General features: G+C 49.6%; 9 protein-coding genes across 9 annotated transcripts; 6 read left to right on the top strand and 3 right to left on the bottom strand.

Moving 5' to 3' along the window:
- Positions 1-161: 161 nt before the first annotated feature.
- F9C07_7340 (putative mitochondrial DnaJ chaperone) lies at positions 162-2,148 on the bottom strand (the record flags this gene model as incomplete). The annotated part of the gene is made up of 3 exons (XM_041291255.2): positions 162-580; positions 637-1,889; positions 1,954-2,148. 3 exons carry the CDS (start codon positions 2,146-2,148, stop codon positions 415-417), a joined length of 1,614 nt encoding a protein of 537 aa, XP_041145062.1. The 3' UTR covers positions 162-414.
- A 428-nt stretch (positions 2,149-2,576) lies between these two features.
- On the top strand, positions 2,577-6,026 carry F9C07_7339 (putative mitochondrial serine protease Pim1; the record flags this gene model as incomplete). The annotated part of the gene is made up of 3 exons (XM_041291251.1): positions 2,577-5,538; positions 5,589-5,806; positions 5,862-6,026. 3 exons carry the CDS (start codon positions 2,577-2,579, stop codon positions 6,024-6,026), a joined length of 3,345 nt encoding a protein of 1,114 aa, XP_041145061.1.
- A 375-nt stretch (positions 6,027-6,401) lies between these two features.
- F9C07_7338 (uncharacterized protein) lies at positions 6,402-7,482 on the top strand (the record flags this gene model as incomplete). Its single annotated transcript, XM_071511608.1, has 4 exons — positions 6,402-6,564; positions 7,041-7,073; positions 7,241-7,287; positions 7,414-7,482. 4 exons carry the CDS (start codon positions 6,402-6,404, stop codon positions 7,480-7,482), a joined length of 312 nt encoding a protein of 103 aa, XP_071365197.1.
- A 2,979-nt stretch (positions 7,483-10,461) lies between these two features.
- On the top strand, positions 10,462-13,799 carry F9C07_2152924 (uncharacterized protein). The gene has a single exon (XM_041285485.2). The coding sequence runs from the start codon at positions 10,692-10,694 to the stop codon at positions 13,350-13,352; it is 2,661 nt and encodes an 886-aa protein (XP_041145060.2). The 5' UTR covers positions 10,462-10,691; the 3' UTR covers positions 13,353-13,799.
- Positions 13,800-14,107: 308 nt separating this feature from the next.
- F9C07_7336 (CobW domain protein) lies at positions 14,108-15,643 on the bottom strand (the record flags this gene model as incomplete). The annotated part of the gene is made up of 6 exons (XM_041291245.2): positions 15,480-15,643; positions 15,343-15,426; positions 15,285-15,296; positions 15,105-15,201; positions 14,535-15,054; positions 14,108-14,470 (listed from the first exon to the last, which is right to left on the bottom strand). The coding sequence occupies exons 1-6, from the start codon at positions 15,619-15,621 to the stop codon at positions 14,108-14,110; spliced, it is 1,218 nt and encodes a 405-aa protein (XP_041145059.1). The 5' UTR covers positions 15,622-15,643.
- A 290-nt stretch (positions 15,644-15,933) lies between these two features.
- F9C07_7335 (Mob1 family protein) lies at positions 15,934-17,426 on the top strand (the record flags this gene model as incomplete). Its single annotated transcript, XM_071511607.1, has 2 exons — positions 15,934-16,167; positions 16,224-17,426. 2 exons carry the CDS (start codon positions 15,934-15,936, stop codon positions 17,424-17,426), a joined length of 1,437 nt encoding a protein of 478 aa, XP_071365196.1.
- Positions 17,427-17,884: 458 nt separating this feature from the next.
- Positions 17,885-18,518, top strand: F9C07_7334 (HIT domain protein; the record flags this gene model as incomplete). Its single annotated transcript, XM_041291249.1, has 2 exons — positions 17,885-17,968; positions 18,045-18,518. 2 exons carry the CDS (start codon positions 17,885-17,887, stop codon positions 18,516-18,518), a joined length of 558 nt encoding a protein of 185 aa, XP_041145057.1.
- Positions 18,519-18,898: 380 nt separating this feature from the next.
- F9C07_7333 (putative hydrolases of HD superfamily) lies at positions 18,899-19,637 on the bottom strand (the record flags this gene model as incomplete). The annotated part of the gene is made up of 2 exons (XM_071511606.1): positions 18,899-19,533; positions 19,595-19,637. The coding sequence occupies 2 exons, from the start codon at positions 19,635-19,637 to the stop codon at positions 18,899-18,901; spliced, it is 678 nt and encodes a 225-aa protein (XP_071365195.1).
- A 458-nt stretch (positions 19,638-20,095) lies between these two features.
- On the top strand, positions 20,096-21,928 carry F9C07_7332 (HAUS augmin-like complex subunit 6 N-terminus-domain-containing protein; the record flags this gene model as incomplete). Its single annotated transcript, XM_041291248.1, has 2 exons — positions 20,096-20,332; positions 20,387-21,928. 2 exons carry the CDS (start codon positions 20,096-20,098, stop codon positions 21,926-21,928), a joined length of 1,779 nt encoding a protein of 592 aa, XP_041145055.1.
- Between the last annotated feature and the right edge of the window lie 42 nt (positions 21,929-21,970).

Here is a 21,970-nt window from a genome sequence, read left to right as displayed (position 1 = left end):
GTTGGAAGGCAACGACTTTGGTTTAGTTTACAATTTAATGACGCTGTGGCCCATCGACTCCTCAGGCGCCAATATGGCTGAATAACCGCCCGAGTAATTTCCTTGCCTGATTTCCATGGCACTTCCGTCATATAATATAGATGAAGTAGAGAATGTCTTTCGTGCGTAAGGTCTAATTATACATACATCCATACATACATACATACAGTCCCGGTCTCTCTATTGACACACAACCGTTTCTCCCAAACGGTTAGAACGAACGCAGACACAAAAATTCCCAACTCTCGTAAATGGTAAACCCCTTATCTCGCCGGCGCTATGATATTGCGACAAAAAAAATCAAATACGTGGTGTTAACATGACCCTGAAGGAAGTATATTGAAGCCTTGATTATGTATATCACTTGAACTCCTTTCAGTTCGACTTCTTTTCGCCGTCGTTCTTGCTGCTGTTGCCTGATTCCTTCTTATTCGATTCTTCGGGGGAGTTCTCACACTTGTTCACGAGTTTGTGCCAAGCGGATTTGAGAAATCCTTCATTATTGGAACCTCCTGTGGAAGCGTCTCCTCCGGATGGTGGGCTGTATGTTCGTCAGTACCAGTAGCAGGCAATGTTATCCAAGCCCGCACAACTCACCTATCCTTTCCGACATTCATGACTCGCTTGGCGGTCTTGTCACCCATCTCATCTGCAAGAACTTCCAGGATAGTCCGCTGGTTACCTGTCAGGTACTTGGGCATGGCAACCTTGAACTCAACCTTGAGATCACCAGTGGGGCTGAAGCGACTCGTACGACTACCAAGCCGCTTCATACCCATTCCAGACAGTGTGACCTTATCGCCGGTACCAGTACCCGTGCCAACCTTAATCTTAACTTCACCATCGAGGGTCGGTACGGTAACTTCACCACCTAAAAGAGCAGTCGTGAGGGGAATCTGAGCCGTATAGAGGATATCGGAACCGGAACGGCTGAATCGATGGTCAGGAGAGACCCGGATGGACACGTACAGGTCGCCTCGTTGTGTGCGGGCTCCGGGTGCGGCAGATGTTCCGGTGGGTGGTGCATCTCCTTCGTTGCTCACTCGCAAGCGCATGCCATCCTCTACACCACCTGGAATGTCAACCTGTACAGTCTTCTTGCCCCTGACCACACCGTTGCCATTGCAGGTGCCACACTCCGAGCCCCTTGGGACAGACATGCCTGCACCTCCACAGGCATCACAAGTGGCTGCCACCTGAAAGCCTCCCTGCATAAAGTGCACACGAGTTCCAGAGCCGTTGCACTGACGGCACTGGGTGCGTTTGGCGCCTTTCTTAAGTCCGTCACCGCTACATGTACCGCATGGAGTCAAAGGCGTGATAACGATATCTTTTGTTGTACCCTTCGCGGCTTCCATAAAGGAGATGTTGGTCTGGACTTCAATATCTTCGCCTACCAGAATCTCCTGGAATGGGCCCCGTCGGCCTCGACCGGCACGACGTGCGCCGCCTGCGAAAGCACCGAAAAGATCCTCGAAATTGATATCTGCTCCCCCAAAACCACCAGGGAAACCACCCCCAAAGCCACCGCCAAATCCGTGGAACCCACCGGCACCTGCGAACGGGTTACCGCCGGCTGCGCTGGGATCGAAGCCACCGTTTTGGTCGAACGCTGCGGAGCCAAATCGATCGTAGTTCTCACGCTTCTTGGGGTCGGAAAGTAACTCATAAGCTGACTGGGCCTCCGCGAACTTTTCCTTGGCATTCGCCTCCTTGTTGGTATCCGGGTGGTATTTTTTGGCCATTCCATAGTAGGCCTTCTTGATGTCGCCTGCGGATGCATTCTTTTCCACTCCTAATACTTTATATGGGTCGGGAATCGCGGCAAGGGGAGCAGTAGTATGGAAGATCTATATGGTTCAGAAGTGATATCAGCCATGACTCGATGATGAACATGTTTTATAGACAACTTACCCTTGACGAAGAGAACACAGATTGTTTCTTATTAGTTGCATCGCATCGCACACGCCTGTCAGTTGATGAAGTCGGTGAGGCATGGTAAGCTCGAACACTGGTTGCCGGGCTCTTCGAATATTGTCGCGATGTACTCCGGAGTAAACGGGCGGGAATAGCCGCGGCCTTGGGCATTGCGGCGGAAGTAGCGCTCATGTTGTGAAATAAACGGGCATTAACCCAACGGACAGACTGGACCAGGAGGAGAAGGTAATGATTTGAAATCAATGGTGTTGATTTGGAACACCCGAGCACGCCAATGACTGTTTTAAGCCGAGTTTTGCCGCCTCCTGATATGGAGAAACTTAGAAGCTTCGAGTCGTTCCGCTCGAAAAAGTTTCCCGACCGGAGAAACAATGTACCGAGACGACGATGATGAAAGGCTTCTTGCTTCGGTAATCAAGCACTCTCCCTCAGCTAAGCTGCTGTCCGACCATTGCTCCCGAAGCCTCACATTTCCCTCCGTATCCCTCCTTTTTTAAATTTGCCTGTGAGGGTTTTTACATTCTTGTATTATTTTCTGTACTGTACCTCCTCTATACCCCTAATTCGTCTTCTCCCATATTCGCAGCTACAACTATAGCATGCTCCGCGGCCAGTCCCTCCCCTGGAGAGCTGCGCTCCACCAGACACCGCGTCCATTGATTATTCGGCCTTTACTCGCCTCGCCGAGATACAATGCCAGTGCCCGGTCAATCCTGATTTCGTCGCGCCTCTCCCGCTCTCTCCCTCCCTCCCGCACCTTCTCGTCAAGCTCTATTCGCCGAAGAGAGAAACCCCCACCCGGAGACGGCAAGGAAGATCCGGACCATAAAGAGCAGAAGGAAAAGAACGAGGATAAGGATGTTGAACGCACTTCTGAATCTCGACGCAGAGTAGCCGATCAGTCAGGGAAACATGGCTCATCAACAGAATCCGGAGCTCCGACATCGGGATCCACAAAACGGAGAGAGAAGCAGATAGTGGATAAGGAGCAACGAGGGCTGGAGGATGATGGAAAGAAGCCTAATAATGTAGCTGAAGGCAAGGGAAATTCCAATGAACCGCCGTCCCCTATCCCTGTCAGTGGCGGCTCAGATTCTAAGCCTAGTGGTGCAAACAACGGAGGTAATGAAGATGGTGGAAAGAAAGGCAAGAAGGGCTCCAGTGACAAGGCTTTGCAGAAGCCTTCTGTTCCTGAAGTCTATCCTCAGGTTATGGCCATTCCCATCGCAAAACGCCCGTTATTCCCGGGCTTCTACAAAGCTATCACTATAAAAGATCCGAATGTGGCAATGGCTATCCAGGACATGATGAAGCGTGGACAGCCTTATGTGGGAGCTTTCCTGTTCAAGGATGAGAACGCTGATGGAGATGTAATCGAAAATCTTGATGATGTATACGATGTTGGAGTGTTCGCTCAAATTACTGCTGCTTATCCTCTTCGCGGAGAAGCTAGTGGCGTAACAGCTGTGCTTTATCCTCACCGACGCATCAAGGTCTCGTCCTTGTTGCCACCCAGTGATTCAACGAAGGCTCCCGCCCCAGATGATAAGTCATCTGAGAAACAGGGTGACGTTGTAGCCAGCTTTGAGGAGGGAACCCAGGAACTCGCACCCAAGGATCACTACGAGCCTACATCATTTTTGCGGAAGTATCCAGTCAGCTTGGTTAACGTCGAGAATCTAGTGGAGGAGCCTTATGACAAGAAGAGTGCCATTATTCGTGCAGTGACCAGTGAGATTGTCAATGTCTGCAAGGAAATTGCCAGCCTGAACCCCCTGTTCCGCGACCAGATCTCCGCCTTCTACACCGACCAGTTCCCTGGAAACTTGAGTGACGAGCCATCTAAGTTGGCTGACTTTGCAGCTGCTGTTTCTGCCGGAGAACTGCACGAGATGCAAGAGGTCCTTGAGATAATGAACATTGAGGAGAGACTTCCTAAAGCTTTAGTGGTACTGAAGAAGGAGTTAATGAACGCGCAACTGCAGTCGAAGATCTCAAAGGATGTGGAGGCTAAGATTCAAAAGCGTCAACGTGAGTACTGGCTAATGGAGCAGATGAAGGGCATCAAGAGAGAGTTGGGTATTGAATCCGATGGTAAGGATAAGCTGGTTGAAAAGTTCAAGGAGAAGGCGGAGAGGCTTGCTATGCCAGAGGCTGTTAAGAAGGTCTTTGATGAGGAACTCAATAAACTGGCTCATTTGGAACCGGCTGCTTCAGAGTTCAATGTCACCCGCAACTATCTCGACTGGTTGACACAGATACCCTGGGGACAGAAGAGTGTTGAGAATTTTGGTATCCAACACGCAACAACCGTTTTGGATGAAGATCACTATGGCTTGAAGGATGTCAAGGACCGTATTCTTGAATTCATCGCTGTCGGAAAACTCCGCGGAACCGTGGAAGGCAAGATTCTTTGCCTTGTGGGACCGCCTGGTGTTGGAAAGACTAGTATTGGAAAGTCAATTGCTCGGGCCTTGAACAGGCAGTATTACCGCTTTTCCGTTGGTGGCTTGACAGATGTTGCGGAAATCAAGGGGCACCGTAGGACTTATGTTGGTGCCCTTCCGGGACGCATCATCCAAGCCCTCAAGAAATGTCAGACGGAGAATCCTTTAATTCTGATTGACGAAATAGACAAAATCGGGCGCGGTCACCAAGGGGATCCGTCTTCTGCACTCCTCGAGCTGCTTGACCCGGAGCAGAACTCCTCCTTTTTAGACCACTACATGGATGTCCCAGTGGATCTGTCTAAGGTTCTCTTCGTTTGCACGGCTAATGTAACTGATACGATTCCCCGCCCTCTACTCGATCGAATGGAGCTCATTGAGCTTTCAGGATATGTTGCGGATGAGAAGATGGCTATTGCTCAGCGCTACCTTGCTCCTGCTGCTAGGGAATTGACGGGCTTGAAGGACGTCGATGTTAATCTGAAGGAGGAAGCTATTGAGGAGCTCATCAAATCTTACTGCCGTGAAAGTGGTGTTCGGAATCTCAAGAAGCAAATTGAGAAAGTTTACCGCAAAGCTGCTTTCAAGATCGTGCGTGACCTTGGAGAGGACGTACTCGCCGAGGACAAGGCTCTTACCGATGAGGGCAAGGCTGCACAGGAGGAGTCGAAGAAGGAGAGCGAGGCTGCCGACTCTGCTAACGCCACCACCGAAGAGAAAGCAACGACTGAAACACCTCGTGTTGCCCTGAAGGTTCCAGAGGGAGTGCAACTCAGCATCGGCAAGGACAGCTTGACTGATTACGTTGGGCCCCCGGTTTTCACGTCCGACAGGTTGTATGAAACCTTCCCACCCGGTGTCACAATGGGCCTTGCTTGGACCAGCATGGGAGGCGCTGCGCTGTATGTTGAGTCTATTTTGGAGAACGCACTGACTTCTGAATCCCGACCGGGTATCGAAATCACCGGCAATCTCCAAAATGTGATGAAGGAGTCTTCCCATATCGCGTACTCCTTCGCCAAGTCAGTATTGGCTAAGCAGTTCCCGGAGAATAAGTTCTTCGAAAAGGCAAGGCTTCACATGCATTGCCCGGAGGGTGCCGTGCCAAAGGATGGTAAGTCACATCTCTGCGTTATTCCCCATACATCAGGCTAACAGTATCAGGCCCATCTGCTGGTATTACAATGGCATCATCCCTTCTATCCTTGGCGCTGAACCACTCTCTCGACCCTACCATTGCTATGACTGGAGAATTGACGGTGACTGGCAAAGTTTTGCGTATTGGAGGTTTGCGCGAGAAGACTGTTGCTGCTCGTCGCGCCGGTGCCACAAAGATCATCTTCCCCGCCGACAACACGTCGGATTGGCTCGAGCTGCCTGAGGTGAGTAATTCGTTTTCTGTTTCGACTCTTGATTCCTGATCTAACGGTTGTTCAGAACATCAAAGAGGGCATTGAAGGCCATGCAGTGAGCTGGTACTCGGAGGTATTCGACTTGCTCTTTACCGGTCTGGACAAGGACGCAGCCAACCATATCTGGCAGAAGGAACTCGCGGAAAAGTCCAAGAACAAGTCGGCTAAGGACAATGAGGACGATGACTGAATTAGTTCCCTGATGCTCGTGATCTGATTTGGTATATACTACGCTTCCCATGGTACCTTGGTTTTTTTCTTTCTGGTCACGTACAGGCGTTGTATCGCGGAATGCATGGTCGGAGTTTTACTGTCTGTTTGCTTTTACTTTTGCTTTTGCTTCATTGATGTGTCACTGAAAGATTTGTATTTGAGCTGAGTTGGGAGACTCAGCCATGGATGCGATAGAAGTGATCTCCTCGGATTCAATACCCGGTGAAACGGCTATGATAGAAGAGAAGTCCCCACAACGACCACTCCACTCTGATTGAGGAGGTGAATTGGATGCCATCATCTCTTGTATGTATGTTTATGTATATATATATCTCTTCTACGATATTATAGTATGAAGCAGTCCCGTCAAAAGAAGCGTCTATCACAGAAACCAACGAAATGGGGAAACGACTGCTCGGTATTGTACTCGAGTCTTGCTTCTAAGATACTAAACCACCACACATCACTCTCATACATCTTCGACTCCATGCACACCCAACAAAACGCTAGCTACGGTAAGAACACCATACCCTCTCACAAAGGCAAAACTAAGTGAAGCTTGGGCTCAGGTATCGCCAACGTGTACAACCATAGTATATACCCTGTTACTCTGGAATAACCGAACACCGTCATCGAGTCCATGTCGTATTTTCGCCCTGACATTTCTTGGAATTGGGTCCATTGGGTTTCACATGACACTCAAACGCGTCGGACAGTCAGGTCTGCAGTCTCCATCTATAGGCTAACAATCCTGACAATCGCATGTGTTATCTGGAACTAAACTCATGTCGTGCCCGTCGACTAAGCTCTCAATGTTTCTCAGGGCTGGGCCCTAGGTGTTTAATCTGTTACTCTGCAGCCTTGGTGGGGACCAATTGGTACTGAGTTAGCCTTCGGGCCGGTGTCTATTGGGTGGGCTTTTCGTGGTTGTGCTGGTTGTCATCTGGTGCTGGGCTGCGTACCTGATGGTTTGCCAACCCGACAAGTGTAGCGGAAATACGGGAAGTGGAGAGTTGGGGTTGTTGTATGTGTTACGATGGGTTACTTTGTGCTATATTTATACGTTTAGGGTTGGTGTGGATCTTTGGATTTCATGGATGGTTTCTGCTCTTTGATACTTTCCCTAGGCTATATAGATTGTGGCCTCTAGAACTCAATTGCGGGGCTTTACTTTGTTGAATATTGCTGTAGTGCATATTGTCGAAGTTGAGAGTCATATGAACAACCTGCGAGGGGTCGTTAGCTGTCATAGATATTGCTTTGCTCGCATGCATCAAGGATGTATGGTACATCTGAGCAAGTCTGAATAGTAATTTAATCCTATAGGTAGGTTTTATTTGAAAGTAGACTGAGCCAGAGCCTAGGGGCTTACTCAGGCTGCCACTCATTACATTTGTAGCTCTGCTGCCTCATGTGCTCGGAAATTTTTCTGATGGAGTCAAGACAGCTTGCGTTTGCGTCTAGTGCAGATCTCAGATATTTTTTCAGCAGACTAGGGTCTACACCTCTTGGCTTGATACGTATCAGACTGGCTTGCTGGTGTCTATTGCAAAGTTCCCTGGCACATTGGAATTTGAACTAAGGGGAACCGCGGCGGATCAGGCCCTCCTATCAAGATGAATATTGGTGAATATGACAGCGTCTGTAAAGAAACCCTTTCCCAGTATATGACGCACCAGTAAGGTGGCGACCCACGCATGGGGTAACATCTGGCCCAATGAAGTTGTCAGAATCAAGAGTTCAGGTTTGACTGACTTTGCTTCCACAGTTAGCTCTTCAGTGTTTCAACACTGACATCTGGCAGCGTAACAATGGTATAGCGTACATCGATTGACCCATTGCTCTGACATCATCGCTGAATCGCATGGCGTAATGTACTATCTGAGAGACCTTGAGATGGGCAACTACCTCAGGTGGAAGAAGACGAGTCGGTGGGGTCATAGACAGTGGTGGGATTATCCTGTAAACCCACTTCTTTTCAGGGTGGGATGAAAAGCAGCAAATCTTACTCAGGCCTCGCATCATCGCATTCCAACCCATCATAAGCTATATGGTGTTGAGGCTGAGTTGCGGCTAGTGTCGGTTGTCTGACGTCCAGTTCAAAAGATATACTGACATGTCAGGTGACGATGTCTAGCGACTAGAACGGGAAAGGAAGTCGTGCCCATTGACCTCAACGGGATGGTTGGACAGTATTTAGTAGACAACCGTCGGGAGCTGGAGAACGAATCAACATTTGGGGCTTATCTTTTGAACAACCTTCCGAGGACACGTTCCCAGCGTGCCGACAACTGGATGAAGGCCAATGATGCCATCCCAATGCAGGAGTCCCAAAGAAGAACGTGGGCTGGGGGACCCTGTATTCTCTGCAGGATATCTTGACTACCTGTTCTCCACGATCAGCATCCGGTCCGCGTCGGAATGGTCTATCCTGTGAATTTATTCCTGGGGGTCTTATGAAGAAAGTGAGTGTCGATGATGAGAGTGCATCGCATTGCAGCTCTGCTGCCGATAGGCGTCCATTGTAGGTGCGTAAAGTGTCCCGAGGCTTGTTTAATTAACATCAATGCTCACAAGGAAGCATGAGACATAAACTGGGAAAAAGAAAGACAACTAGAGAGGTGTCATCGCTGATGCAACAGCTGTCCTGTATCTGTAGGAAAGAACGTGACCTCCACCGGGAGGGTTCTGTCTGGAGACTGGTTGCCGTGGGAGGTAGAAGGAAGATGATTGGATGCACTGCGAGGGGTTGAGTTGTTCTACGGGAGCATCACTTTGAAAAGTTTATGTCGAATGAAATCAATCACTATTTGCTACTCGTCACTAGTCAGTAGTCTATGTACAGTAAGACCTTTAGTATGTTCAATCTTTATTCCGAGGGTGATATCTGGTGAGATAGAACTGTTTATGGGGTGGAATTCTTAGTACTCCTATTCTGACAGCGTGGCCGTTGACCCTCCTCTATCTCTATATTGGCGGTTAGAGCGACAGGCTCGGCTAGTGGGAAGGGATATATGGAGAATATTTGTCGAGAAGAGCATACGACAACAATTAAATAAAAGGTGAAGCCCATCTCGTCGACGAATGCCATTGGGGCCACCTCATAGAGGCAAGCTATGGGGTGGATCGGATCTTTGGTGAGCAGGAACCGGACTTCGAGAAGAACCTGGGCTATGCATCTGCAGTAGTGGATTGTGTTGATTGATATGTTGATATTTACTCCTATCGATTATCGTGCTAATTCCGTACTAGATCTTTTATGGTAAATTAATACTCACTAATGTGACCATATGCATCATGATCTATACTCCAAACGTCCGGGTGTGGAACTGAAACGAGACTCTTTGATAGGGCTGATATTACCGAAGAAAAAGGTTAGTAGTTATCGTGTATGGAGGGAGCCCTAACCTCAAGGGATGCTATGATAGACATGTCGACTTGATGAGCCGCCATGCCGGGTTAATGAGAGGAGTCTCTTCTTATATGATGACGTATGGTAAAACTGAAACAGTAATCAACATGGCATACCTTGCGGATAGCGGTCAATAATATGGTCTCATCATTGCCAGAGGATGACTGGGATGGTTCAGGCACTTGTCAGGCCGCAGTGCATCTCCACTTTTTGGTTTGTCTCTAATTGACGCTTTGAGGATCCGATCGGACGTCAGGGCATTTGATTTGTGCATTAGATTTCTTCCACGGATTTTCCATTGGGTTTTCCATAAGTAATTCACCCCTCCCCACCCCTTTTTTGGCTTTTGTTTTTCCTATTGAATTTAAATTCTATATTTTAATTTCCAATAACAAAAATTAATTTTATTTATTTATTTATCTTTTCTTGTTGTTAAGGTGCTGGTGGTCTTGTGGGCGGTGTAGTAGTTGCTCTCACTCCTCCCGTTAGGTACCGACAGCCTTGAACATTAACCTAATGCACTTATCGTAGTGACCACGACCCTTAAAACCAGTCAGAGGGCTTTGCGAATGCACCGTTAAAACCTCCAACAAACTTCAAAACAACCCAAACCCAACCACCACTGACTATAACCGCCAACCAGCCCGTGCAGCTGGGCAACAGTCAACATTTGCCGATCAATTGATCGCATTGTTACCATATTCTCATCTTCTTCGACCATCCTTTTTTCCTGTCTGTACCTATCCGATCAGTCTATTCTATCTATCAATCTATCAATCAATTACTATCTTTCCACCCAACATTGATCACTTTGCCGCTCACTGTCCTCATCAGTGATATCCGACATTGTGCGACCTAGTGGGACTGAGGCCAAAATCCTGGACGAACAACAACAGCAACTCTAAGTCACTCACCGACTTCTTGTTGACGATTTACATTTCCTTTTTTCGACTTTAATAACTCTATTTTTATAATCCTTTTTCTTCGTTCCATAGTCTCTTTTCCTGATTTTCACAACCAGGCCGTGCCAATTCGAGCCGCCCCTTTAATAAGAATTTTTTTTTATTTTTTAATTTTTTTTTACCTTTCCCCTAGGTCCAAGCGAAATAATCCCACACTACTGACTCAAGGGCGAATCCGTCTCAATTCTTATGGACATCGCCATTCCAGCCACTGGGGTGTCTTACTCATTCCTTGCACGACCTCGGACTAGCAATTGTGCCGTGCCGTATGGCCATCTCGATCGCAGACAGGTCTTGTAGTCCGACTAGGTCTCTGGGTCTTTTGCTGGATCCAGAAAAGGCCGATCTCCCTCGTCCCAAACAGAGCATGTGGCATCGCTTTGGTTTGCGCAGATGGCTGGGTCGTGATGATCGAGACTCTTCCCAGTCCACTGCGGGGGGCGCTTCCTTCCCCAGTCATCACAACAAACATAACAGCAGCAATGATCCAAACAATGCCAATGCCGGCAACACCAAACCTCATGACAACCTCACTCGCAAACTCTCAAAGAAAGTTGGCGTCGGTCTCCCCAGGTCTACCACATTCAAAAGACAGAATTCCGAGCGACGTGACAATCTAGCCCCCCTGGAACCAGAGCCCCGTCGTGCCGCTTCCGCCGACCGACCTCGCACACTGAGCGCCCAGCGGACTCGGAGCCGGTCTCCACCGCCCACCGTCAACCCCAGATTGTCCGCTCCCGAGGTTCCCTGGCACGATCCGGACGAGACCACGGTTGAAGAGCTTCCAGAAGCGAATGAGGAGAGCGATCTCCGCTCAGAATGGGACCCCTATCCGGCCATGACGGAAGCACCCGAAGAGCCGCCCGAAGATGTTATCGAGATGGAGTTGGAGAAACGGTGGATCTTGAATTTGAGCATGCATTTCCGGGACCGATCCGAGCGTGAAAAGTTTTTCGTGACATATGCAGAGACGCCTAATCGATGGCGAAGGGTTACTATCTCCTGCGATTACCGCGGCGCCCCTCCCGATTCGCTTGAGCAAGACCTGAAGGAGTTACGATACCAACGAGACAAATGCGCTCGGATCTATGAATCAATCCGCGAGTCGTTAACTGAAATCCAATTCTACGACACGGTCACAAACCTGAAGTTGGAAACTCGCGATGGCCGATTGCACGTACACGTAACGGAAGACGTGAACGAGATCATCCCATACCCACCTATCTCCTGCATTGGCCACTTGCCCGACTGGCGACTCGTCCGAGAGGATCAGCTGCATTTTGAGGCGCACTTGTCGGGATTTGTGTATAATGTACGGTTGAATGGGAAGTCTTACATCAAAAAGGAGATCCCCGGCCCCGACACAGTGGATGAGTTTTTATACGAGATCAACGCGCTCCATGCATTGCAAGACATTCCGAACGTTGTCCAGGTGGAAGGAGTGGTCGTCGACGAACACGAAGAAGTAGTCAAGGGCCTGCTCATCAGCTTCGCGGAGAAGGGAGCGTTGGTTGACATTCTATACGAGCACCGAGGTACAATCTCATGGGAACAACGGGAGCGCTGGGCGAAACAGATTGTTCGGGGCCTTTGTGAGATCCACGAGGCTGGCTATGTGCAGGGGGACTTCACTCTGTCGAATATTGTGGTGGATGCCAACGATGATGCCCAGATCATAGATATCAATCGACGAGGTTGCCCTGTAGGATGGGAACCTCCTGAAATTGCTGCGAAGATTGAAAGCAACCAGCGAATTTCCATGTATATCGGAGTCAAGACAGATCTTTACCAGCTAGGAATGACGCTATGGGCGCTGGCGATGGAAGAGGATGAACCCGAACGGCAACCACGCCCGTTAATACTTGGCCCAGACGTGGACGTACCAGATTATTATCGAAGGCTAGTGGCCGTCTGCTTGAGTTCGAGGCCTCGAGACCGGCTATCAGCCAAGGAGCTTTTAAACTTTTTCCCCCCCGAGTATATGCTAACAGAGCAGCCTCCTCCCTTGATTTATCCGCGGCATATGAGCCATGGGATAGGGCTGAACAATGGCGCTCTGCCATTATATAACCACCGAGTCATTGCGGCTCCGGGAACTTTCTTAAATCATCATGCTGGACCTGTAGATAGCACGGGGTGGGATCTCAATGTCCCATTATCACTCGACGATGGATACGATTCGCAATGTCTTGACCCAAATCCTCTTGCAGGATTCGAAGAAGAAGAGCAACGAGGCAGGACTAGAGAAAGGCGAGACAGCAAGCCTCTAGAATCTAACATCAAGCCGGAACCTCACAGCTTGGGACATCATATAGATTCAACAGCATCTGCCGCCCCAACACCGTTCCCGATAGACCTAGGGAGTGACCAGGCACGTACACACCTTCCTACTCAAAGGGATAGAGAAAACGAAATTGATCTAGACGCTGATCTCGATCCTCGCTATCGGGATCTTTCTCTGGAGAGAGCAGCAAACTTACTGCCTTCGGAGACTGACACTTTATCTGGGTCCCTTGCAGGCGTTGGCAGTCATCCGGCCTGCTCTTTTGGGCCAAGTTCCACAAAGAAACTGTCCCCAGACTCTGCGAATTGTGGAGACTCGCCTTTATCTGCGGCAACCCAATCTACCGATCCGTACGCAGCAACTGTGCCAGATTTAGGTCATGCACTGATCCGTGATCAGGACTGGTCCAGCCAGATGCCTTCACGTTCGGTATCCTCCCTGTTGCATTCCATTTTACCTATCAATCCTGCCCTTAATTTGCCGGAATCAAAATTGATGGAGAGAACTGCAGAACGCTTTTCTCCCTTGACCGTTCGGTCAGCATTAGGGTATCCTCGGCAGATTCTCCAGAACACGCCTTATCTGAGCGATTCGCATTTACCCATAAACCCGGCATTTCCAGACAAAGCGCTGACCTCCGTATGACGGAAACTGAGTGTCACTGCAAGGTGACATTTGTGATCAGCAAAAGAGCATTCGGTTCTTGAATAAGAATCAGGTTGTTATTGTGATTTGCAGTCCCAGAATGGGGCAGAGCAGTGCGCGATACCCTTTTCCCACGCTTTTGCGCTGTATAGATACTTATTTGGCGTGGCTTTTTGATTCATCGTTTATTACTGCAAAGCAGCGAGCATGTCGGCGAAACTGGAGTTTGTTGTTTGTTGTTTTTCCGTCTTTTTTCGCTCTCGGGTTTCTCGATTTTCTTTTCCTCTGCTATAAAATTGCCGGGTCGAACCCACCTCGTCTTCTTTCGTTAAAAGCAGCAACAGTCTCGTTTTCTTTTTCTTTTTTTTTCTTTTTTCTTTTTCTTTTTCACGAATGATATGATGACATCCAAATGGCCGGGCTACTTGTTATTGAAAGAAGTTTATGTATATTGATTTGCACCGATGAAAGTCCCTCATGGCCATGGCTGTATTAATTCAATAAAGATTTGGTACGTTCAACCTCGGTTTAGGAGTCACGGTTCCAAACCGGGCAGTCTTGACTGTTGTAATTCATTCTTATTAACATGAGACAGCCTTAGCCTAGACGGCAGTGCTACACGAGTCTATTGACTCTATCAACTCACCATAGTTCTACTTTGTTCACATGGATCTTCATCGTTATAACCTGGAATCCCGACACTCTATACCATATAGCACACCTCATCCGCTCTATAATCCTGCAATTGACTTGTACTACTCATCCCTCTCTAAAAAGGCCTCAAAACTCCTTTGCCACGGCTGTGCATCCGGCCCAAGTCCTCGGCCAATGAGTACAATCTTACACTGCTTCTGGCCTTCATCAGATGACGTTGGCTCGGCATCCCTGATCTCAAACACGTCCCGGACAGCCTGAATAACCCTGCTGGAATCATCCTTTGTGATCAATATGCCTTTGAGGCGGTGAATATCGAAATCAGCTGGATGAGACTGAGGTTCAGATTGAGATTCCGCAGGTGGAAGAGAAGAGTCCCAAAGGACGGAGCGGAGCCAGGCATCTACGAGCGGAATCTTTTCAGATGGGATGGGAGGGGTTGTTATTGCGATCGTAGAGATAGCCTGGTAAAACTGGTTAGATCCTCGAGTTAAGGGGAAAAGAGGCTTATCGAGAAGAACGACTTACCGGATCAATATGGCTATGCCCTTTTTCGCCAAAATCCAGACTAGCCAAATGATCGTAGGCATGCAGATCCAACACAACGCCTTCAATCTGAGGTGTCTTACTGTGATCGGTTACATGGATCTTAGCGACACTGTTGATGGCTTGCACTCGTTCTCGGACTTTATTGAGTTCCTCCGGAGTGACGAGATCAGCCTTATTCAGGATGATCACGTCCGCATGCGAAATTTGCATGTGGGCCATGGATAGTACGGGTCCCGAATGGGTATGGTCATGGTCTTCTTCTTTTTCGTGACTGGACACTGTTTCCTCAGGAGTGGGCTCATCTAGAAGATGTAGGATATTCTTCGCGTCAACAAGAGTGACGATTCCGTCTAAGTAGATGGAACTGCCGAGGTTATCGTCGACCCAGAATACAGGAGCGATATTGCCTGGGTCGGCAAGGCCGGTTGTTTCCAGCAGGATGTAGTCGAAGGTTCCTCGGCGCTCCATAAGGGACTCGATGGCCATTACGCCAGAGTCTCTATTTGTCTTTGGTCAGTCGTGATGTTATACGGTGTGTGAAGAACTTACTTGACTGAGCAGCAGATGCAACCATTCCCGACTTCCATCCACTCGGTGAATTCTTGGCCATCCTGGTTAACTGTCAATGGCTTCTCGATGTCCGTGGCTTGGTTACGTATTAGCATAAGCACTGGTTCCCCAGCGGTCTACATATGCTTGCCCGCTCTGTGTATTCATTCTATGACTTACAGTCACCGAACTCTACAGTATTTTAGTGATGCTCGCATGACAGGTCTAGGAAACCAACCATTCATTATCACGGCAATCTTCTTGCCATGTTTTTCATTGAGAATGTAATTTAACAGTGTAGTTTTTCCTGCGCCAAGATATCCTTGACAAGCTGTCAGCTGGCAGTCCGTAGAAGTATATACATCAAAGTCATACCGGTTACAAGCGTAATAGGCACCCGACTCTCCGGCGGCGCATCCGCGGATGAGATGTTTGTCGCGTCTTGCTGTTCCGCATCTGGTATCTGAGAGAGATCTACCAGTGCTGGAGGGGCTTCGTCATCTTCTCTATCTGCCATGATGAATCAGGTTATCCGGTCGGCCCACGAGATATCCCCAGAGTATGGGGAAATACAATAGATGATCTGATTGACGGAATGACGTTACCCAGAGAGGATTAGCTAGGGCTTAGGGCACTGACTAGTCATGAGCTCCGCCGGTGGTATCTCCGTCTCCGTCCCGTCATTCCTTCCAGAAGCTCCGCTTGGCCTAAGCGCCTCCTCCGTCTCTCCTTAACAGCTTGTTTTTCTTTCCTTCATTTTAACTTTCGTTTTAGTCTTTTGTCTTAATTCATTCTTTCATTTCACCTTAAGCTCTGTAATTGTCTAGACATGGCTGCTGCGGGAGCTTCTCAGGCTAGCTCCCCGCGCCTACCCAGTCCTCCTCCGTTTACAGAGGTTCAGATCGGCCCCAAATCGCCGTCGGTCGGCGAATCGTTTGGCCAGGATGCAGAGCAGCTGCTAGGTGCTTCCCATGGAGCAGATGATGGCTCAACTCGAAGAATCCGACCAGGGACCAAGTCTGTCGACATGGCAGTTGGTCCGCCTCTGATCCCTCTCTCTCAGGTATGTAAACAAAACGGATTGCGCCGCACTTTCACTGACTAGGGCCTCCCCCAAAGCTCGATTCTTCCTTCCAGCTTCAAGAGCACCTTAAGGCCCTCTACAACCACTACACCCGACCCGAAGGATCTGAAACTGTCGTCCCGATCAACCGGGAGGTTGCCATCCAGCTTGCAGAGCCCCCGGAGGGCGTTGACCGGTCGCTTTGGCTCTATGAACTTTGCCGCTTCCTAACAATGAAAGTAAACAATCTTATCATTGCCTTCTTCGCCGAAAACCCCCCTTGCTCCGCACAGACATGCCCAGAAATGCGAGCGTCGGAATGGCAGTATCTCTGTGCCGTTCACGATCCACCTAAATCATGCTGTGCTATCGACTATTCTTGCCACACCCTGGATTGGGCAACCAACATCCTCACTTCACCGAAGTATTTCCCTAGTCGTCTTACACTAGGCTCAGAGGCAGGTGGTGGTCCGCAGGCGAGCATGAGACATTTGACCAATATCTTCCGCCGCCTCTACCGTATCTTTGCGCATGCCTGGTTTCAACATCGGGAAGTGTTTTGGCAGGTCGAGGGCCACGATGGACTATATATCTTTTTCAAGACGGTTTGTGATCTCTACAGCTTGATACCAGAAGATAATTACACCGTTCCGGCTGAGGCGGAGGGTGCCGATCCCGTCCAACCGGCAGAGGAGGAGACGGACGGGCGTCGCATGACGATACTGCGGAAAGAGGGTGAAGGTTCGCTGCCTGCCACACTGCAAGAACCACCGTCGGCGACCACTCGACGTCACAAGAATACCCCATCAACAAGTTCTCGGGTTACGACTATCCGCGATGTCACAACCATCAGCGAAAGCGCCGAGGATGACGAGCAACAGCCAAAGCAGCAAGAAAGCGAAAAGCCCGCAGAACCGGCACAGAAGGAACCAGAGCCTCAGCCACCCGTGGAAGCTGTCAGTGAAGAGCCCAAGGCCTCTAACGAACAGGTGTCGATTGGTAGCACCGAGTCACAAATTACCGTTGCAGAAGTGCAAGTTGATGAAGAGACGGAGGCAGCTCCACAGGCGGTCGATGCAGATACCAAGATAACCGAACAGGAGGAATCAAAACCTAGCACTGAGGGAAGCGATGCGCAGAAGGATGAGCCCGAAACAGCCTCAACCGAGGAGGCCACGAAACCAGAATCAGAGGCAGAGACAAAACAGACTACCGAGCAAGAAGCCGAACCAGTGTCTGAGCCCGCGAAAGAGACGTAAATCTTACATTCAACAGAACCCTATATTTATTTCCTTCTGATGCTATGCCATGTGTTTATACTACGATTGTAATATGCCTTGCATCACTATCATGCCTGCATTGATGACGTTATCTTTCTTTTCTTTTCTTTTCTTTTTTTTTTTTTTACTGACAAACTGGGTGAGGACGGTTACTGATGTGTAATATATGAATTCGCGTATCCGAGTGATTAATGATACCCATTGCCTATATTGAATCGGTAGCTATTCGTAAACAAATGAGGTGTTGTTCCGTTGAATGCAGCTTGATAGACTTGTCCGAGATCCACTCGACCGGCCATAAACAATGACGCCGCCGCCTCCAACTCCGAATCCCTCAACACCCTCGGCTCTCTCAAAAACCACCTCATAGTCAAATTGTCACCTTTCTTGCCATATGCAACCGTCATAAACCCATCAACCGAAAAACCTACCTTTACATGCCCACCGAAGACTCCCCATCCACAATGGCCCTCGCCGTGAAAGGACCGATCCACTTCGGTCCCTTCGTCGTCACATCCCAGGTAAGTAAAAAGCCTCCGCCCAATAACACATAAACCCCTTTCCCTCAGAACCACTAACCAATACTCCGAAAACCAGGTCTTCCACTTAACCCCCCTCTCCTTCGCCCTCGTCAACCTCAAACCCATCCTCCCAGGCCACGTCCTCGTCTCCCCGCGCCGCGTCGTCCCCCGCGTCTCCGACCTCACCCCCTCCGAAACAACAGACCTCTTCCTGACCGTCCGCCGTGTAGGCCGAATGGTCGAGCGCGTCTACGGCGCAAGTAGTCTCAACATTGCCGTGCAGGACGGCGTAGAGGCGGGACAGAGCGTGCCTCATGTGCATGCGCATATCATCCCGAGAAAGAAGGCGGATTTAGATGCTCGGGGAGGGACGGATGCGGTTTATGATATGTTAGATGGGGAGGAGGGGGATTTGGGGAAGCAGTATCGGCAGCGGAGAACGAGGTTTCCGGCGGTTGATAATGAGGAGAGGAGGCCGAGGAGTATGGAGGATATGGAGGCTGAGGCGAGGATGTTGGCGAAGGAGATGGAGGCGGAGGCGGTGGATTGAGTTGTGGTGTTGTGAATGTATAGTATTTTATAGTATTTTATAGATCGATAGACTTTCTTTTACTGTTATTTGCGTGGGATACCTTATTTTCTTTTGCGGATTCTATGTTTATGTTGGTTTGTGATAGAGCTTTACACTGTGTTCTTCCAATGTGTATGTGACAAGACTCATCGATCGTCGATGGTATCTGATCTAATCGTGGGCCCATCCAAACGCCTCCATCTGTCTAGTGGTATGCATGATGATAATAATAATAATAATAGAGAAGCAGAAAAAAGCAAACCGAAAGAAAGGTAACTCGTAAGGCATCGACGCCATTAAATATAACCCGAAAGGAATATCAACCGAAAGAATATCGTCCGTATCAATCATTCGCACTCTTATGCTTGAACTCCATTGGCGGCCTTCTTCTTCCAGAAAGCCTCCCGCTCCTGGAGCACTGTCGCCGCCCATTCCTTGATTTCCGGCAGCTGGACACGGTTCGCGACGTGGCAAAATTCAGACAGATCGAGGTCGTGGGTACGCTCATATTCAACCATCTGCAGGAGAAGCTCCATCTTGTCGATATCGTGTACGTACTTGGCTTCCAGCGTCTCGTTATCTTCATACTCCTGGAACACCTTCATAACCTCATCTCCGGTCAGCATCCCACCAGGAACACCTCCCAGCAGGTTCTTGGTGATGTAGTTCATCACGTCGGCTTCGCGGCGTGCCTTCTCTTGCTTGTCCACGTTGTCCACTGGGGTGATGTCGCCGACCAGCGATTCAGCCATGTCGTGGATGAGAGCCATCTTCATGCAATGGGGCAGATTGAGTCGCGGAGCGAGCGAGGGCGGGGCGAGCATTGTCATCACTGACATACGGTACATATGGTCTGAGATCGATTCGCCTGCTGTGATACCGAAGCGGCGCCAGCCTTCCCGCTTGGTGGTCTTCAGGCGCTCGAGAAGGTGGAAGAACGGAATCGGGGAAGCGGAGTTCTCCTCAGGGGGGTGAGGAAGGGTGGCCAACACTGGTTCGAATTGTTAGCCTTTGTTTACGGTTTCTGGGTATCGTTGCAGAATTCCTCTCACCAGACTGCGTGGTCCAAAGGGCATTAGATGGTGTTTCAGAGCCCATTTTGATGATACTTCAAACGATATAAAGACAGAAATGCGAAAATTAAACTCGATGTTACAGAAACGGAGGGGAGAAGGGCCTTATATGCTTAAAAGAAAGACTGAGAGAGGGGAAAGAAAGAAAGACCAAAAAACTGAGGGGAGATTCTGCGGGGGGAAAGAGAAAAAGAAGAAGGCGGTGAGGGTGACTGATAACCAGCATGATAAACAATATAAACAAGCACATGATTGGCACTCGATCTGTCGTCCCCGCAAACCACTTACTTTCATTTAATCTTCTCGCGCTCTCCCCACCCACTGCTATTCCAGATCAGTTCTAGCATCTATGATCCGGTTCTTTTAAACGTCAGTGTCTATGGCACTACCGCCAGTGCGGACTGAGGATCGCTGGTATGCAACCCCTTTCTCCAGCTCTTTGTCTTCATAAGACGTTGCTGACCGCTTCAGTATCTCGCAACTATGCAGTCGCCCCGACCTCCCTCTCGGTCCAAAAGGCCGGATTGGACACCACAACCACCCGTTGCTGTCTTTGTCCGGAACCTTCAGCTTCTACAACTAGACTCCCGTGATGACTGGCCGGGTATTACAGTTCGCTCTTTATCCCCATCATCGCAGAACCAGCGCCAGCGTGTCAAGGCCATCGAATGGGCACTCTACCAATTAGTGGCACTTTGGGACCCGGAAACTGCTCGGGATGTATGTGCGCTTTCAACCTCGCGTGTGTGGTATTTGATTGACATAATACGCTAGAAACTCCGGCCATTCTTTCCTCCACTAGAGCCATTGCAGTCGGTCAATCTGCGCGCCGCTCTGTTTCGTGTGTTGTCCGAGTTGAAGAAGAATGGAGACTTAGGAAAAGAGACTATTTTGCGGAAGTCAATGCTTGATGACTGCAAGGGGGAGAAATTTGACGAGCTTCTTGCGGTCTTTTCTACTGCAGTTCTTCGCAAAGCTCTGGCCGCCTCGGCGGATGAAGGACTTGGGACCCCCGCTATGAAGTTGTCACTGGCTTCGGGATTGACTCAACAAGAATATCAACGCATGCTGCCCCTCATTCTTGCGCATCGTGTCTCGTTGAGAGAGGTGGGAGAGCGTCGTAGTCGGGTACGGGATACGCATGCACGATTCTCACAATTGTTGGACTACAAAAAGAGTCAGCTAGAGCTTCAGTCTCAGGAAGAACGTCCCCAGATTGCGAACGAGGCTAACTTCGATGAATTGGCACAAATGGTCAAGGCCAATTGTCTAAGCAATGCGGATTGGGCCGACACTCTGCTATATGGAGGTGCCCGAAGTAGCAGCGATGCGTTTCTGGAACTGCCTTTTTCAACGGCATGGTCCAAGGCAAAGGCGTCGACGGTAGAGGACCTTAGAACAAACTCTGCTCCGGATCTATTGATCGACTTGGAAACACGCATCACGAGACAGCGCGCCCGTTTACTGAGATGGCATCAATATCACAGTTCGATGCTGAGACATGAGCGGGTAGAATCGATGAACACAATAAGGAGTCCTCCCTTGGCGTTCCGGGACCACCAGGCACTCACTGTCGCCAGCATCGCCAGGGCTGTTCGAGAGCCGGTGGAACGCATCTCTCCTAAAGCAGACGATCGCGCACTTCTGTTCTCCATGACGGAAGCACTTGCTCGAATCGAAGGCACGCACCGCTCATCTTCACGAGCCACTCCATTACATGCCCCCGTAGTTGATGCAGACCGTCGTATGGCTGGGCATGAATCATCGTCCTCAAGCAATACGTCATCCCCTCAATTGGTTCAGCAAGATGCTACCACCAAGAGCACACCCTCGGGCAGTGTTACATCTGAAGCGGATGATTCTATAGGCCGATCCAGCTCTCCCTCGCTGCAACTCTCTTCTGATCTGGAGTTCAAACCCGCCCAGCGCAAGGAACGCAACACATATAACCTGATTGAACGGACCCGGAAATCCATGTCATTAGTTCCTCCTCCCCAAAGTACCCCACGGCCTAGAGAGAGTCTTCGACCTCGCCGCCCGCGGCCCTCTTTCCCCGTGAATCAATTCGAACTGCCCGAGAGGCAGACTCCCGAAATCAGCAGAGCATCCACACCGCGCGACGAACTTTTCGAAGAAGAGGCGGACTATAACAGTGTTTTCAAGTCCCGGCCACGAGTCGCCCATAGCCCCATCTCTTCGCCGGCAGTACATGTAAGTCCGGTGGAAGATTTCGATCTCGGCATGGACATGGATTCTAGACTGGATATGAACGAGGCCTACGGCTTGGATTCGCCCCTGCCTAGACGGCGCAGGTAACTGCCCCGTTGCTGATCACCTTGTACAGTTCTCTTGAATCTT

The sequence above is a fragment of the Aspergillus flavus genome, chromosome 3, assembly GCF_009017415.1.
Source record: "Aspergillus flavus chromosome 3, complete sequence".
Taxonomy (NCBI): Eukaryota; Fungi; Ascomycota; class Eurotiomycetes; order Eurotiales; family Aspergillaceae; genus Aspergillus; species Aspergillus flavus.
The sequence above is the reverse complement of the archived record's forward strand: the minus strand, read 5'-3'. Positions and strand labels throughout refer to the sequence as shown.